Here is a 13,867-nt window from a genome sequence, read left to right as displayed (position 1 = left end):
AATATATCATGGTTCTACACTTCCTCCCATAGAGCATCTCAAAATGAGGTCGATCGATGTTAGCGTGATAATTGTTGTTATACGAAAACTCCGCTAATGGGAGGTACGTATCCGAACCGTCGTGAAAATCCAGAACGCACGCCCGTAGCATATCCTTAAAAGTTTGGATAGTTCACTCACTCTAACCATCAGGCTGTGGGTGAAAAGTTGTGTTGAAGTGCAGACGAGTACCCAACTCCTTGTGGTACCTCTTACAGAATCTGGAAGTGAACCGGACATCCGTATCGGAGACCACAAAATTAGCACCACATGATGTGCCATAACCTCCCGAATGTAGATGTCTGCTAACTTCTCCGCAGGGATAATCTCCTGAATTGGGATAAAATACGCGCTCTTGGTCAGTCAATCCTCGATGACCCATATCGAATCCACCCTGCGCGCCGTCCGAGGCAATTTGGTGATAAAGTTTATCGTAATCTTTTCCCATTTCCAAATGGGAATATACAAGAACTCCATTTTGTTGTGGGGTCGCTGGTGCTCGGCCTTGACTTTCCTGCAAGTTAAGCACCTCACCACATACCATGCCACATCACGCTTCATACATGGCTACCAATAATCAGGTCGGAGATATCTATACAATTTTGTGGCTTCGGGATGAATATAGAATATCGACTTGTGAACCTCTTCCATCAAAACTTGTTGTGCACCACCCCAGTACGGAACCCACACCCTCTGGTATAGGTTTAATAATCCCCGACTATCATAATCAGTGGAAGTCACTTGTCCCACAATACGCTCACTCTTCCGATGCTCTTCCTTCATAGCCTCAATTTGAGCCTCTCGAATTTGCTCTAAAAGTGGGGTAATCACTGTCATCCTCAAACATAAATCCCTGATCGAAGTCACGACCGCCTTGTGGCTAAGAGCATCAACTACCACGTTGGTCTTCCTCGGACGATAAAAGATCTCACAATCATAATCCTTCACCACGTCTAACCATCTGCGCTGCCTTATGTTCAAATTTGGCTGCTCCATCAAATACGTCAGGCTCTTGTGATACGGATCATTTGTTGGATCATTGGTGAGCTCAAAAGGCATCACCACGAACTCGTAATGACCATAACGAGTCTGGAAGGTCGTCTTATGCATGTCCTCCCCTATGACCACCATCTGGTGATAACCCGAATGAAAATCAATCTTGGTGAACCAAGATGTGCCCTGAAGCTGATCAAATAAATCATCAATCCTCGGGAGCGGGTAACGGTTCTTGACAGTTAACTTATTCAATTCCCAGTAGTTAATACACATTTGATGCGTCCTATCCTTTTTCTTCACAAATAAGATCGGTGCTCTCCATGGTGAACTACTCAGTCGAATAAATCCCTTGGCTATCAGCTCTTGCAGCTGCGTAGACAACCCCTACATCTCTGGAGGTGTTAACCGATAAGGTGCCTTGGCTATCTGAGCCACACCTGGAACCAAATCAATCTGAAGCTCCACCTGTCTCTCTGGAGGCACTCTTGGCAAGTCCTACGGGAACACATCTGGGTACTCCCGAACAATCAGTACATCACTTATGGTCATCTCACCTTTTTCCTGGGTATCCGTCACATAGGCCACAAACCCGAAACATCCCTACTAAAGATAATGATTGGCTATGGCTGCCAAACATAGAGCCGACCCATGCTGAGCACCCCCACTATGGATTACCAACTCTTCCCCACTTAGGGTTCGAACACGTACCAACTGAAGCCCGCAATCAATCATCTCCCCATTGGGGCTCAACCAATCCATCCCCATAATGACTGCTTTTACTCAGGGGAATTAGAACCTAGTCAATCAGATACTGCTCATTGAATAAGTTCAAAGTGCATCCCTGGTGAACCCTCAACACTTGCACCGAACGTTCATCCACAATCTCAACCTCTAGTGGATAATCCAACTCTTCGGGGAAATCGTCGAACCTCCTGCTAAGCGCAAGGGATATAAAAGATTGGGTAGCCCCTGAATCGAACGAGACCAATGCATGAATATTGTGTTGGATTAGTGTCTAAGTCCATAACTATTTTGGTATGTACTTGACCCGATTATGAGCATGGTCCTTTTGGGTTGCCTTCACCATAGCAATATGTAGGATGAATTAAGGAGAGAAAGGTTTAAATATGATTTATTAATATATTATGAGAATAATATATTAAAGGATAAATCATATTGTTTAATTAGTATTAGTCAAGAATTAATTGATAATTAATTTTGTGGCTAAAAGAGATTAATTAAATTTAGGGGACTGGACTGCAATTATTGGATAATTGAGTTATTGGGCTAAGGAATGCTAAAGGAATAAGGGGTGAACGAAATTATAATGGAAGCCCATCATGTACAATAGAGAAGCCTAGATCCAAGCATTAGGGTTTGTATGAGCACATAGGATTGTTCTTATGCCTAAAACCCATCAGTGGTATCAGAGCCTTGATTGGTTTCAGTTGTATGTGATGCTATGTTGAATTATTTACTGAAAAACGATTTTTGGCCTCTGCCCGACCTGACTTGGCGAGTCAGTGGATGAACTCGACGAGTCTGTCTGACTCGGCGAGTTCAGTCCCTGACTCGGCGAGTCCAGGGGTCAGACAGAGGGGATTTCGTGATTTAACTGCTGTTTTGACTTGGATTTGATGCCTAATTTGTTTTTTGAAGTTAAAATCCAAATTTTATCTTAATTATATGTTTATCCTTGCCAAAACAATAGATAATTTCAAATCTTTTAAATATTGGTTGTTTATATGATAAATATGGATTATTTAAAGTTATTTGGTAATTATCTAATGACTAAAATAAGATTAGGTCAAATGTAGATAACTATGAAATTAATTGTTTAATTTGAATTATTTGTTATTTGATCCCTAATGTTTTGAAATGTTTCAAAACTTGCCCTCAAGTTTTGGAATTTAAAAGTTGATTATAAGTTTAATTTTGAAATGTTAAATTCTAAAACCCTAGTAATTTGAAAAGTTCAAATCACACCCTTATGGTTTTGTTAATTAATTAAAGTGTATAACTAAAAGTGATTTAATAAACCCATAAAGTTTTTGGTTTACATTTAATTAAATTAAAAGTATAATTTACTAAGTTAAACCACCTAGTATTTTAAAAGTGTAAAATACACCCTATACTATATATAACATTAAAACTCTAGTATTATATATGAGTAAACAGTCAGTCTTACCGTTAGTAGGTCTCATTCACGAAGCTGGTCTATAAGGGGTGTTTAAGGAAATTGCCTATAAAATGGCGATTGAATGGGTATCCACTCTTACCCACCGCACTCTTGACTAGTGGAGGGTCGTTAGCCGAACGGGTAGGATAGGACAGAAACCTTCCATTATAAGTATAATGAAGTACAAAGTAACTAAATGCTTTTTCAAATTCCCAAATCATAGTTACTTTAGGAAAAATGTGAAATTGTATGCTAATCCATAGAATTACACTTCGTACCCCTGTCAAACGTTAGTGGAGCGTGTGCGGTTAATCGGCACACTAATTTGGGGATGACATTGGTAGCAAAGGGTGACTCGATGTTTGTCATAGATCAATGGAGCGTGTGTGGCTAACCGGCACATTGATTAGGTGATTGTAGCATTGGGTGCACCACGTGATTCGTATGGTTATTCACACCTTATTTGTGATCCTCGGCATCCCAGTCACAAATAGTAGGGCATAATTGAGATTAAACATGCCATTGAAAAGTTCAATAAATCTCAAAAGATCTAGGAGTTTCAATTCATTTAAAACTTAATCTTCCTTTTCGTTTTTCATGGTGGAAATTGGTAAATCGTCATTTACCTACCTTCAAATATTTTGCAACTAGATTACGACATCCCTTTTCTAGGTTGTAGAATATTGTGTTGGATCCTAGCCTTAATAACTCATTTAGGTGTTTTATTAAGGACTCAATCAACTTAACTTGAATTTTCTCCCGTTTTGTAGATGTCTGACTCTAACCGTGGTATTCCCGAATCCCAAGGAAAAGGTGTTCCTAATGAAAGTGAAAGCTTGATTCAAAGTGAAGGATCACTGTGGACTAGCTTGATTTCACTTCCTCCTCTTCCTCCCGTTGTTCTCCCTAACCCTAATGATCAAAGATTTGAAAGGTTCAAGATCACCGAGTCCCTATTGGAAATGGAACATCAAGATGGCAAACCCGTGTGTGCTCACATCCTAGGGATGAAATCACACATTGATAGGTTGATTATGTTGGGTGCGTCTATCTCAAATAAGTTGGCTGTGGACTGGGTTCTTCAGTCACTCCCTGAATCATATGATAAGTTCATAGGAGAGTATTATATGATGAAACTTGACGCAACCCTCATTGACTTGACTTGCATGCTTATTGCTGCTGAATCAGAAATGATTTGGCGAAGTAATGGAGCATATTTGTCTGATAACTCAACCAACCATGCTTCCATGGACACCACCTGTTCCTGCTGCCAAGAGAAGGGGCAATGGATACGAAGCTGCCCGAAGGACCTGAAGAATCTAAGAGATAGGAGAGTCGATAAGTATGGCTCTACTTTAGGTATAAAATCCACTATCTAACTCCATTTAAATTCCTATTCTTTATTCATAATGTGATAAAATTACATTTGCATGTTTTGCAGGATTAGAGAAAAGAGAGGAAGTTTGATGGAAGAGCAAGATGAGTCTGATCACGAAGAAATGGATTTCGATCGCATGAATTCGAAGATCAGATTTTGAGCTTAGGAAGTTATGATAGATTTGTTAGGAGTATATGATTACATAGTTTTTCATTTGAATTTTGCATTGTAAGGACATGTTTTCCGTTGTTTTTTATGAATAAAATAAATTTTGGTTTTTATCTTATTTGTTTATCCTTGCAATGAAATATATGAAAAGTTGATGTTTGTGTACTTCTATTAGCAAAATGGATTTGATTCTTAATTATGTTATTTGTGGAAATGTCAAAAGTTTACCAAATAGGGAGAGTTTCTCATCGCCCAAATTTCAATTGGACAGAAACTTGGAATCATGCAATGTGTATTGTATGATGAATGAAAAACTTTCACATTTAGGAAACTTAGACTAATTCTTTGACAAAGTGTCAATTGAAGGACTAGGAGATCAAGTACACTATGTTGTGCGTTGATCAAGTCAACCACAAGAGTGAAAAAGATATTCATCATGATTTACTAAAGTTTAGTAAATATGGTTATACTTATAAGATTGAGTATAATTCTAAGTTAACTGAAATAGTTTCAATCAATAGCAGAACGAATAAGAAGAATCAAGAAGGCAGAAAGATAAAAGTTTCTCCATTCTAAGAAGAAGGGAGAGTACCTTTTATTGTGTTTTATGATGAAGTCTTAATGATTAAGAACCATATCTCAATTGATCCTCTAAGTGAGTCTTAGTGCATTTGCATGTCTAAGAAGAGGAATCGAGAATTGTAGAAATGGTTAAATCAAAGAGTCAATCATACTTCGTTCCAATATCAAGTCTTAGAGTCATACTCCAAGATTGTGACATTGAGTGACAAGTCTTAAGTAGGTTTATAACACTCATCAAAAGTGGAATTTGGAAAATTTTTCTTATTCTTGCACATTAGAAATTGTTAAGTTGTGATGTCTTGGATAAGACAAAGACCAACTAGGACCAATTTGTGAAGTGTTTTGTCTTGATAAGAACTACACTAACTCTTGAATATTTGCTTTGTCAAGAAATGTTTCTTGACAAGAGAATCTTATATGTCAAGGAGTCAGTGGGAGTCTTAATGGTCTTGAAAGGTTTCAAGAACAAATCAAGAATATACCTTATCGATCATCACTAGCACACGACTTGAGGTTTGCAACCTATCGTGCTGACATTATTTTGTTTTTGTGCCATTCCAATTGAGTTAATTGCGTATGTGAGTTCTATGAGTTCTCATTTGAATACATACTAGAGCCTTAGTCGACGGAAAGTAAATTGATATGTAAGGACAAGTTACTAAACTACTTGGAAGACATGGTGGGCACTCGTGTTACAATAAGGCAAGAAATCAAGATTAAGAAAGTTCAGTCCATATGAGTTTGGATTTGTCGCAAACCTTGGTTTTGGCAAATTCACATGGATAGGAACTCATACACCATAAAATCTAAGTGTCATAAGATTCCATTCTTCATGAAAATGACTGTGAGGAAATGCTTTCACTAAAAGAGATTTTAAGAAGATAGCGATTGTGAAAATTGTATTCTCAAAATTCGATTATGGTTACGGCATCCCTTTCCATAGTTCGAATTATGAGATTTGGCAATTAGTTTCAATATTTGGAACTTAGTAACATAAGTTCTGAATTGTTTAAACACACATATGAGCTATCTAAGACAAATGTGTATAAGGTTAAGAAGCCTAGATAAAGGCTTATCGAAGCATCTGGTATTAGAAATATGAATTTCAGAAATTCAATAGGCATTGTTTTCTGAAAGTTCATTTGTTTTCTAAATACATGTCAAAGCTAATGGGAGCATAAGTGTTATGCTTATATGATAATAATCATCATGATAGTGGGAGCATAAGTGTTATGCTTGTATGATTATTATGGTGAGTATTGCAAGTTAGCAATATTAATTATAGAAAAACAAAGATTCAATTTGCAAAGTTGCATGGGTTGAAAAGTTGTTTTAATATAATTAAGGGAGAGAATATTATACTTCTTTTCAAAAATCTAAAGCTTAGATTGAGAAATTTTAATATTTTCAGTCAAAGGATACATTGTGTGTTCTTAAAATTCGATTATGATTACGACATCCCTCTTCATAGTTCGAATGGTGAGAACATGACACATAAAATATTATGGAAAAAGATTGGTAAAGTATCATATCTTTATGTAAGACATTATGCATCGTGTCCCATACGCTTCGGGTATAGGATCGATTGCAAATGTTATAATATTTTACCATTCTAAAATTTTCTAAATGTCTAGCGCATTACGAGGGAAAAAAGGACTAGAATTGGTTTTGACTAAAATAATTAAACAACTATCAAAGGATGATCCAAAGTTCGCTGAGGATTGGTCGCTTGTGAGTAGTTGGAAGTATGGTATTGGATGGACCATATCGACATTATTATGAATAGATAAGATTCTATTAAGAATGAGTTGTCATATGGAAAATGTGGAAATGTTTCCATATTGAGAGTTGGATATTGAGATTCTATGTCTAGATTAGAAATTTTTATGCAAGAAAGATGTTCAAAGGAATGTACTTTGAATGTGAGACTTCATGTCTATAGAATTGTCTTGTAACAATTTGCGATAGAGTACTTTGTAATTTCATTGGCCAAGTCTTGGTGACTTTTGTGCTATGACTTTGCGAAAGGATCGTTGCATAAAATGTTAGAATCTAGCATATTCTAGTAGTGGCAAGAACCTTGTGTGCTTACACTGACAATGGGGATTAAGGAATTGTGAAATGAGCATCATTGAAATGGTTTTTCAATTAATCTAATTCACAAAGTAAGGACCATAGGAAACATAGTGTGCATGCTTTATGCATGGGATAACTATTGTTGTAGTTTGAGTAATAAGTTGATTTTCTGAAACAGTAAACAATAATAATGAGTAATCAATATGGTGGTTAAATAGAAGTGTTTTATTTACTCTCATAAGTTTGAGGCCATATATGATTAAGTATTATTGTTATGTTTCAATTTGCATGTTTTGACTTCCAGAATAACTAGGTTATTCAAACATCCACAGTCAGTCATACGTTGGGAGTAGGTATGAATAAAGACTGTCATGAATCTGTCTGTAGATTGTCTAAAGTGTTTAGACATAGCACAAGTTTGCTGCAGAATTCATGAGTGCTTTGATAAGATTAGAGTATTGGATTAAACCCACGCTCACTTGGATCACTTCATGGTTTTATCACGAGTGATTAGTGAGATGATAATATTGTATATTCTTGAAACCGAGACGTGTGAGTTGTTATTTGTTGGTCGGTTGCACATTGATAATAAGTAACCGCACCAGTAACTTGGTGTTATAAAACTTATTGTTGTGTGTGATTCGATCAGTAAATTCAAGCGAGCATTTGAGTCGAAGTTTATCCATTCCTTTCATCTAAAGTGGGATAAAAGCGATATATTTGGGCCTCTCGATGATTTAGTGATGACACCTAAGCGCTTGGCCAAGCCGGGACTAAGTTGATGTGTTCAATTGTAGTCTGTTATCAGTCATCATAAATCAGAAGTCAGGAAACAGTATAGAGAGAATGATTGAAATTCATGTCTTTTGTCTATACGATATCTTGAGAATGGAGGAATATATGATCCCTTATCTAGAGGACATGCTATCTGGTAAGATCAGAGTTGACAGCGGCTTTTGAAAGCTACGATTGCTGATCAGGTTCTGAAGTCATACGGAAAATAGTTATTAGACTTATCCAAGTGGGAGACTGTTGGATTAGTGTCTAAGTCCATAACTATTTTGGTATGTACTTGACCCGATTATGAGCATGGTCCTTTTGGGTTGCCTTCACCATAGCAATATGTAGGATGAATTAAGGAGAGAAAGGTTTAAATATGATTTATTAATATATTATGAGAATAATATATTAAAGGATAAATCATATTGTTTAATTAGTATTAGTCAAGAATTAATTGATAATTAATTTTGTGGCTAAAAGAGATTAATTAAATTTAGGGGACTGGACTGCAATTATTGGATAATTGAGTTATTGGGCTAAGGAATGCTAAAGGAATAAGGGGTGAATGAAATTATGATGGAAGCCCATCATATTTTCGTCTATAGCCTTATCCAGAAGGTTCCATGGGTTGCTTAGAGTTTAAGCTGTCCATTAGGGTTTTGACTGAAACCCTAGCAGCCCACACAAGTATATAAAGGACCCCTTAGGCCCCAAAAACATCGACAACTAATTCTCTAGGGTTTCTAGTCGTTTTTGGGCAGCCTTTCTTCTTCTCCTCTTCATCCAAGTTGCATAAGGTGTTTGTGACTCCATTAGAGGTGCAACACTTGAGGCACTAAGCTTTTGAAGCCAATCCAAGCAAGGAATTGATTGTTATTGCTATATAACAATCAAAGGTAATTCTATAAACCCTAATTCAGTTTATAATATGTTAGATCTAAGTTTATTAGTCTTGGATTCAAAGCATGTACAATAAAGAAACCTAGATCCAAGCATTAGGGTTTGTATGAGCACATAGGATTGTTCTTATGCCTAAAACCCATCATATTGTTCATAAGGAACGACCCTAATCAACAATACAAACATATAAGCAGGACAAATAACATGAATAAAAAGATAGAGAGAAAATACATACCAGTGACCACATTGAGTGCTGCACGAACCTCCTCGGCTGTCAGCTGAAATGCCCTATTCTGAACAACTGGAGCCTCCGCCTTTCCCTGACAGCCATCATTGATCCTTATAGTTGCCAGAGAAGGTGCTGCTACTGGTCCTCCTGATGCTAAAATCGTGCATTTGGCCTTCTCGTGCCCCTTCTGATTGCAATGGAAGAAATGATCTGATGTCTGGATGGTGGTGGTAGTGGCAGTATAATCCCTGGTGAAATTCCTCGTGTTGCCTCACTTGTAGCAACCCGAACCACCCGCTCTATAGATCCCGTCATGTGTCATGCCACACTTGCCACAACAGCTATGGCCTTCCTGTCCCTTCGATCTAGAATCGAAGCCCTTGGGTTTCTTTGCTGAAATCCCCGTCATCTGCCCGTTCTCTGAATTCCTCTTCCCTATATGCTCCAAATCAATCTCCCATTCCCAAGCCCTGGATATCATGTCATCTAGTGTCGAGCAAGCGGAAAAACTGACAAACTGCCGAATATTTGATCTCAACATGTCATGATATTGAGTCTTATGCATCTCCTCGTCTGCGACATACTTAGGGAACAATAAGACTCTCTCTCTGAACTTGGCGATTGGAAGAACTCTTGAGCTTTTGAATGATGTTTGGGATGTTATATTGTCGTTTGATGGAGTAAAGAGTGCATGCAAGAGTTCTCTTTACTCCATGCATAAAAAAGATGGGTTTTTGGTCATTTCTCAACTTAGGGTTTTAGATCTTAGAAGTTTGTGGCTTTATAATGGATAAAGTTGGAAATTTTATCCATTTAGACATCATGTTGATTCAGATCTGAAAGTAGAAGGCTTGGACTTATTAGATTAAGTCGGGAAAGATGCATTCTTGGACTTTTTAAGACTTAAATTTTAGATCTTTCTTGATTGGAGTGTCTTAATGGGTAAAGTTGGAAACTTTATCCAATAAGACATTGTTGAGGACCAGATCTTGAAGTTTGGGATTTTGACTTAATGGGTTAAGTCTTTTTAATTTATGAAGAAGGCATGAACGTGGCGCGCCCTTTCCTGGCGCGACATACTTTTTGGGGTTTTTTGAGTCAGGTCTGTTTTAGTTGAGATACCCGATTATTTTGTCGTGTAGTGGGCGCAAGGCGCGCAAAAGTTGACTTTTTGACCGGATTGACTTTTGGTCAAACTTCGGTAGGATTGAGTATATGATTAAGGACCGGCTTCGGTTTGGCATTAGGTACCTGTGTTAGTTGTTTTGTTGATGGGATTGTCGATGAGCTTCTGATGTTTAGATTAGGTGAGCATTCTCACTGTATTATGTATATTATGTATTGTATTTGAGTTGTTGATAACTCAAGGTTGCTGATAACTCAGGGTCGCTGATAGCCCACAGGGTTGTCGATAACCTATAGGGTTGCTGATAACCCATATCTATTATATATCTTTACCTGTGTTGCGCTATACGTGATATTTTGGGGAACTCATTAAACTTCTTGATTATATTTGTGGATTAAATGTTTTTTAGGTACTTATCGGTTCGTAGGAAGGCGAAGGCGGGACTGTACACACACGTTAGCAGATTTAGGATTCGAGATTTCGCATTGCTTTTCTTTATAACTCTGATTTTGAATCTATGCTGTGAAACAAATAATTTGATGAAATTGGCTCTTATGAAAATGACTTTTATTTCCTTTAAAATTTGAAAAAAAAAATTGTTATGGTTTTTGGGACATTACATTCCCTTTTTAGGTTTTCCATAGATTTAACCACAGAACTACGATAGAAATCATGCCTAAAGCTTCTAAACACATAATTAAACATTAATAACAAGATACTCATGGCTAAACTCACATGCCAAGCTCAAACACACAAAACACCATTAAATCCCTAAAATGCTTAAAAATGGAGAAGATGGTTACCTTATGAGCTTCTGGTGTTCAAGTCTTGCCTTAAACAACCTTGATCAACAATAGCTCCTTCCTCAAGCTCGAAATCACAAGAGCTTTGCTCTAGAGGGTTTGGGTGTGCGTTTGAGAGCAAATGAGCCCTAAACGATCATTTAATCTGCTCGAAACCGCGTCACAGTCTTACCTTCACTACATTGTGGTTCGGTTAATAAACCCCCGGTTAGTCCTTCTATGTGTTGTGGTGTCCTTTTCCCCATAGCAACCTACTTTAGCCACCACGCTGCGACAAACCTCTCACCGCGCCGTGATGGAGTTGCATTCAAAAATCCCATTTCTTTTCAATGGATTTAATACCCAAACTTATATCTATAAATTCCAATTCCATTCCTCAATAACATAACACATTTTCATTACTTCTAAACATCAAATAACTGCATAATATGCATCATTTAACATTCTACAAATCCAATTTTACCAAAAGGACCAAAATGCCTCTTACCACAAATTATAACATTCTACAATTCTAAAGGCCCAAAAATCTTGGTTCTTACAAAACTAAAAAACAAAAACAAGCAATACTAAAATATGTATTACAATGAGTCGATTTACAAGAAACGTAATTGTAGTCCTAAGACAAAAAATTCTCGCAAAAGATTTGTATCAATGAAAAACTATCAATTCAAGAATTGATCTTGAATATGAGGAATATCAGTATCACCATGCCCCCATGTAAGTAAAAACGAATTTAGAAGAGAATATATGTTTGCTTGTGTGTGTATTCTATGCTTTAAAATTTGGTCACAGTACGTCAATATATAGCCTTCTGATTTAGGTTATCAACCACCAATCGAAATTAACCACCGGAAAAACGACCAACCAATTAATTCAATAATTAACAAAATTTCATAATTATAAATTAATGTTTTAGATTGAAAATTAATATATACTCATTTTAGCAGTGGAATACCACAATCCAAGCTCAAAATGTTTCACTCATTACTTTATCAATTTAAAATTTTACATGTGAAAAACGTTATAAGATAAAAAAAATGGTTTTCTCTTTCTATTTGGGACAAATCCCAGATGCTTATTTCTAATAACAAAGTTCCAACACAAACACAATAATATTACAAAAAAAAAAGTGTAGGAAAAAAAGAAAACAAAGTGGATATGAAAGTGATTCCACCAATTTGGCCAGGCTACTTTATTTGAGCCCACTCGAGACGACAACACATTAAATGAAGCTTTTGTGGTCCAAAACTCAAACCTTCATGTGGAGTGTCATAGTGATCCTGTCTTTGCTTTCAGGTAAAGAACAATGTAAATCAAACACAAACAATTAATTAACACTTAATTTACTCATGACATTCAGACAGTTTTTGTTTTTTAACTTTAAATATAGTTGGCGAATAACTAAAAAGTTTTCAGTAGCTCAAGCTCCAAACAACGAATTCAAAGTCTAGTTTGATAAGAACTTGAATTTGTTACAATCTAGTACAATACGATGAAATTGTTATATTATAAATCAAATTATATGTTTTCGTTAATCATCTAAATAACGAAATTATCAAATGTGTTACACTCAAGAATAATAATATTGTCATACAATTCCGTGCAATAATTGAGCCTTTTGTGCTCATTAAGCTTCTAGGTGAAGCTTGGGTAATAATTTGATGTTAGAGGTTTATTTAAAGGAAATGAACCATTAGGATCCTTATTAATTTCATTTGGAGCGTTAAAACTTCCATTTTGAAGTCTTCCACAACACGAAAAATGATTTACGAGGTACCAAAGTATCAATATTGTTCAAAAAATATCATCCAAAGTATCAATATTGTTCAAAAAATATCATTCAAGTTTAGTACATGTAAAAAAATGTCATTAAATTAATGTCTTTCTACCGATAATACCATCAAAATTCATTGTTTGTTCAAAAATGACATAATGGTTATCGATTGTTGTATGTTAGAGTCCTACAGTAAAAAAAATAAGAGGGGAGAGGAAGGGGGTGGATTAGGGATGAACATGTGACGGAACTGGTACCAACCGGTACCATTCCCAGTTTTATGAATACCGAATTTAATCGAAAGTCAATCCCAAGTACCGTACCAAATTAACGCTATCGGTACCGGGAATGGTATCGGTTCTTAGTACTATTACAGGAATACAGGTACCAATAGTACCGAATCCCAAATTTTATGATTTTAGAGTACTGAGTACCGTCTCATATTTTTAAATTTGGTCCGGTTCGGTACCGGTTCCGGTACGGTATGACTTAGTGGTGTTTGATTTGGCTTCTAACTGAGTCCAAAGTTGGATTGGGTTCTCAATTTTCAATCGGTATGTTTGATTTCCCTTTAAAACCTTAGACTCGACCCAATGTGGAACTCGGTCCATTAAAAATCTACACTTAAGAAATATGTGAAGGACCGGGAACAAATGACATAATCTATGTTTTGCCCAACTTGCTCTCGCTCTATTCAACCATCGACCATTGTATGCCAATGTTCACACTCTCGATCAAGAATCTGCTACAACACCATCGTATTCTTCCCCAACGACGAGTACTCCGTTTAGGTTTTCTTCAGTCCCCATATGCGTCTATTTGTTCATCAATTTCCTT

At 36.6% G+C, this 13,867-nt stretch overlaps 1 protein-coding gene across 1 annotated transcript; it reads right to left on the bottom strand.

Moving 5' to 3' along the window:
* Positions 1-606: 606 nt before the first annotated feature.
* On the bottom strand, positions 607-1,098 carry LOC145075888 (uncharacterized). Its single transcript, XM_079021969.1, has one exon. It carries the CDS (start codon positions 1,096-1,098, stop codon positions 607-609), a length of 492 nt encoding a protein of 163 aa, XP_078878095.1.
* Positions 1,099-13,867: the final 12,769 nt, after the last annotated feature.

This window comes from Lactuca serriola, chromosome 9 (assembly GCF_051521515.1).
Source record: "Lactuca serriola cultivar US96UC23 chromosome 9, Lser_US96UC23_V15, whole genome shotgun sequence".
Classification (NCBI taxonomy): domain Eukaryota; kingdom Viridiplantae; phylum Streptophyta; class Magnoliopsida; order Asterales; family Asteraceae; genus Lactuca; species Lactuca serriola.
The sequence above is the reverse complement of the archived record's forward strand: the minus strand, read 5'-3'. Positions and strand labels throughout refer to the sequence as shown.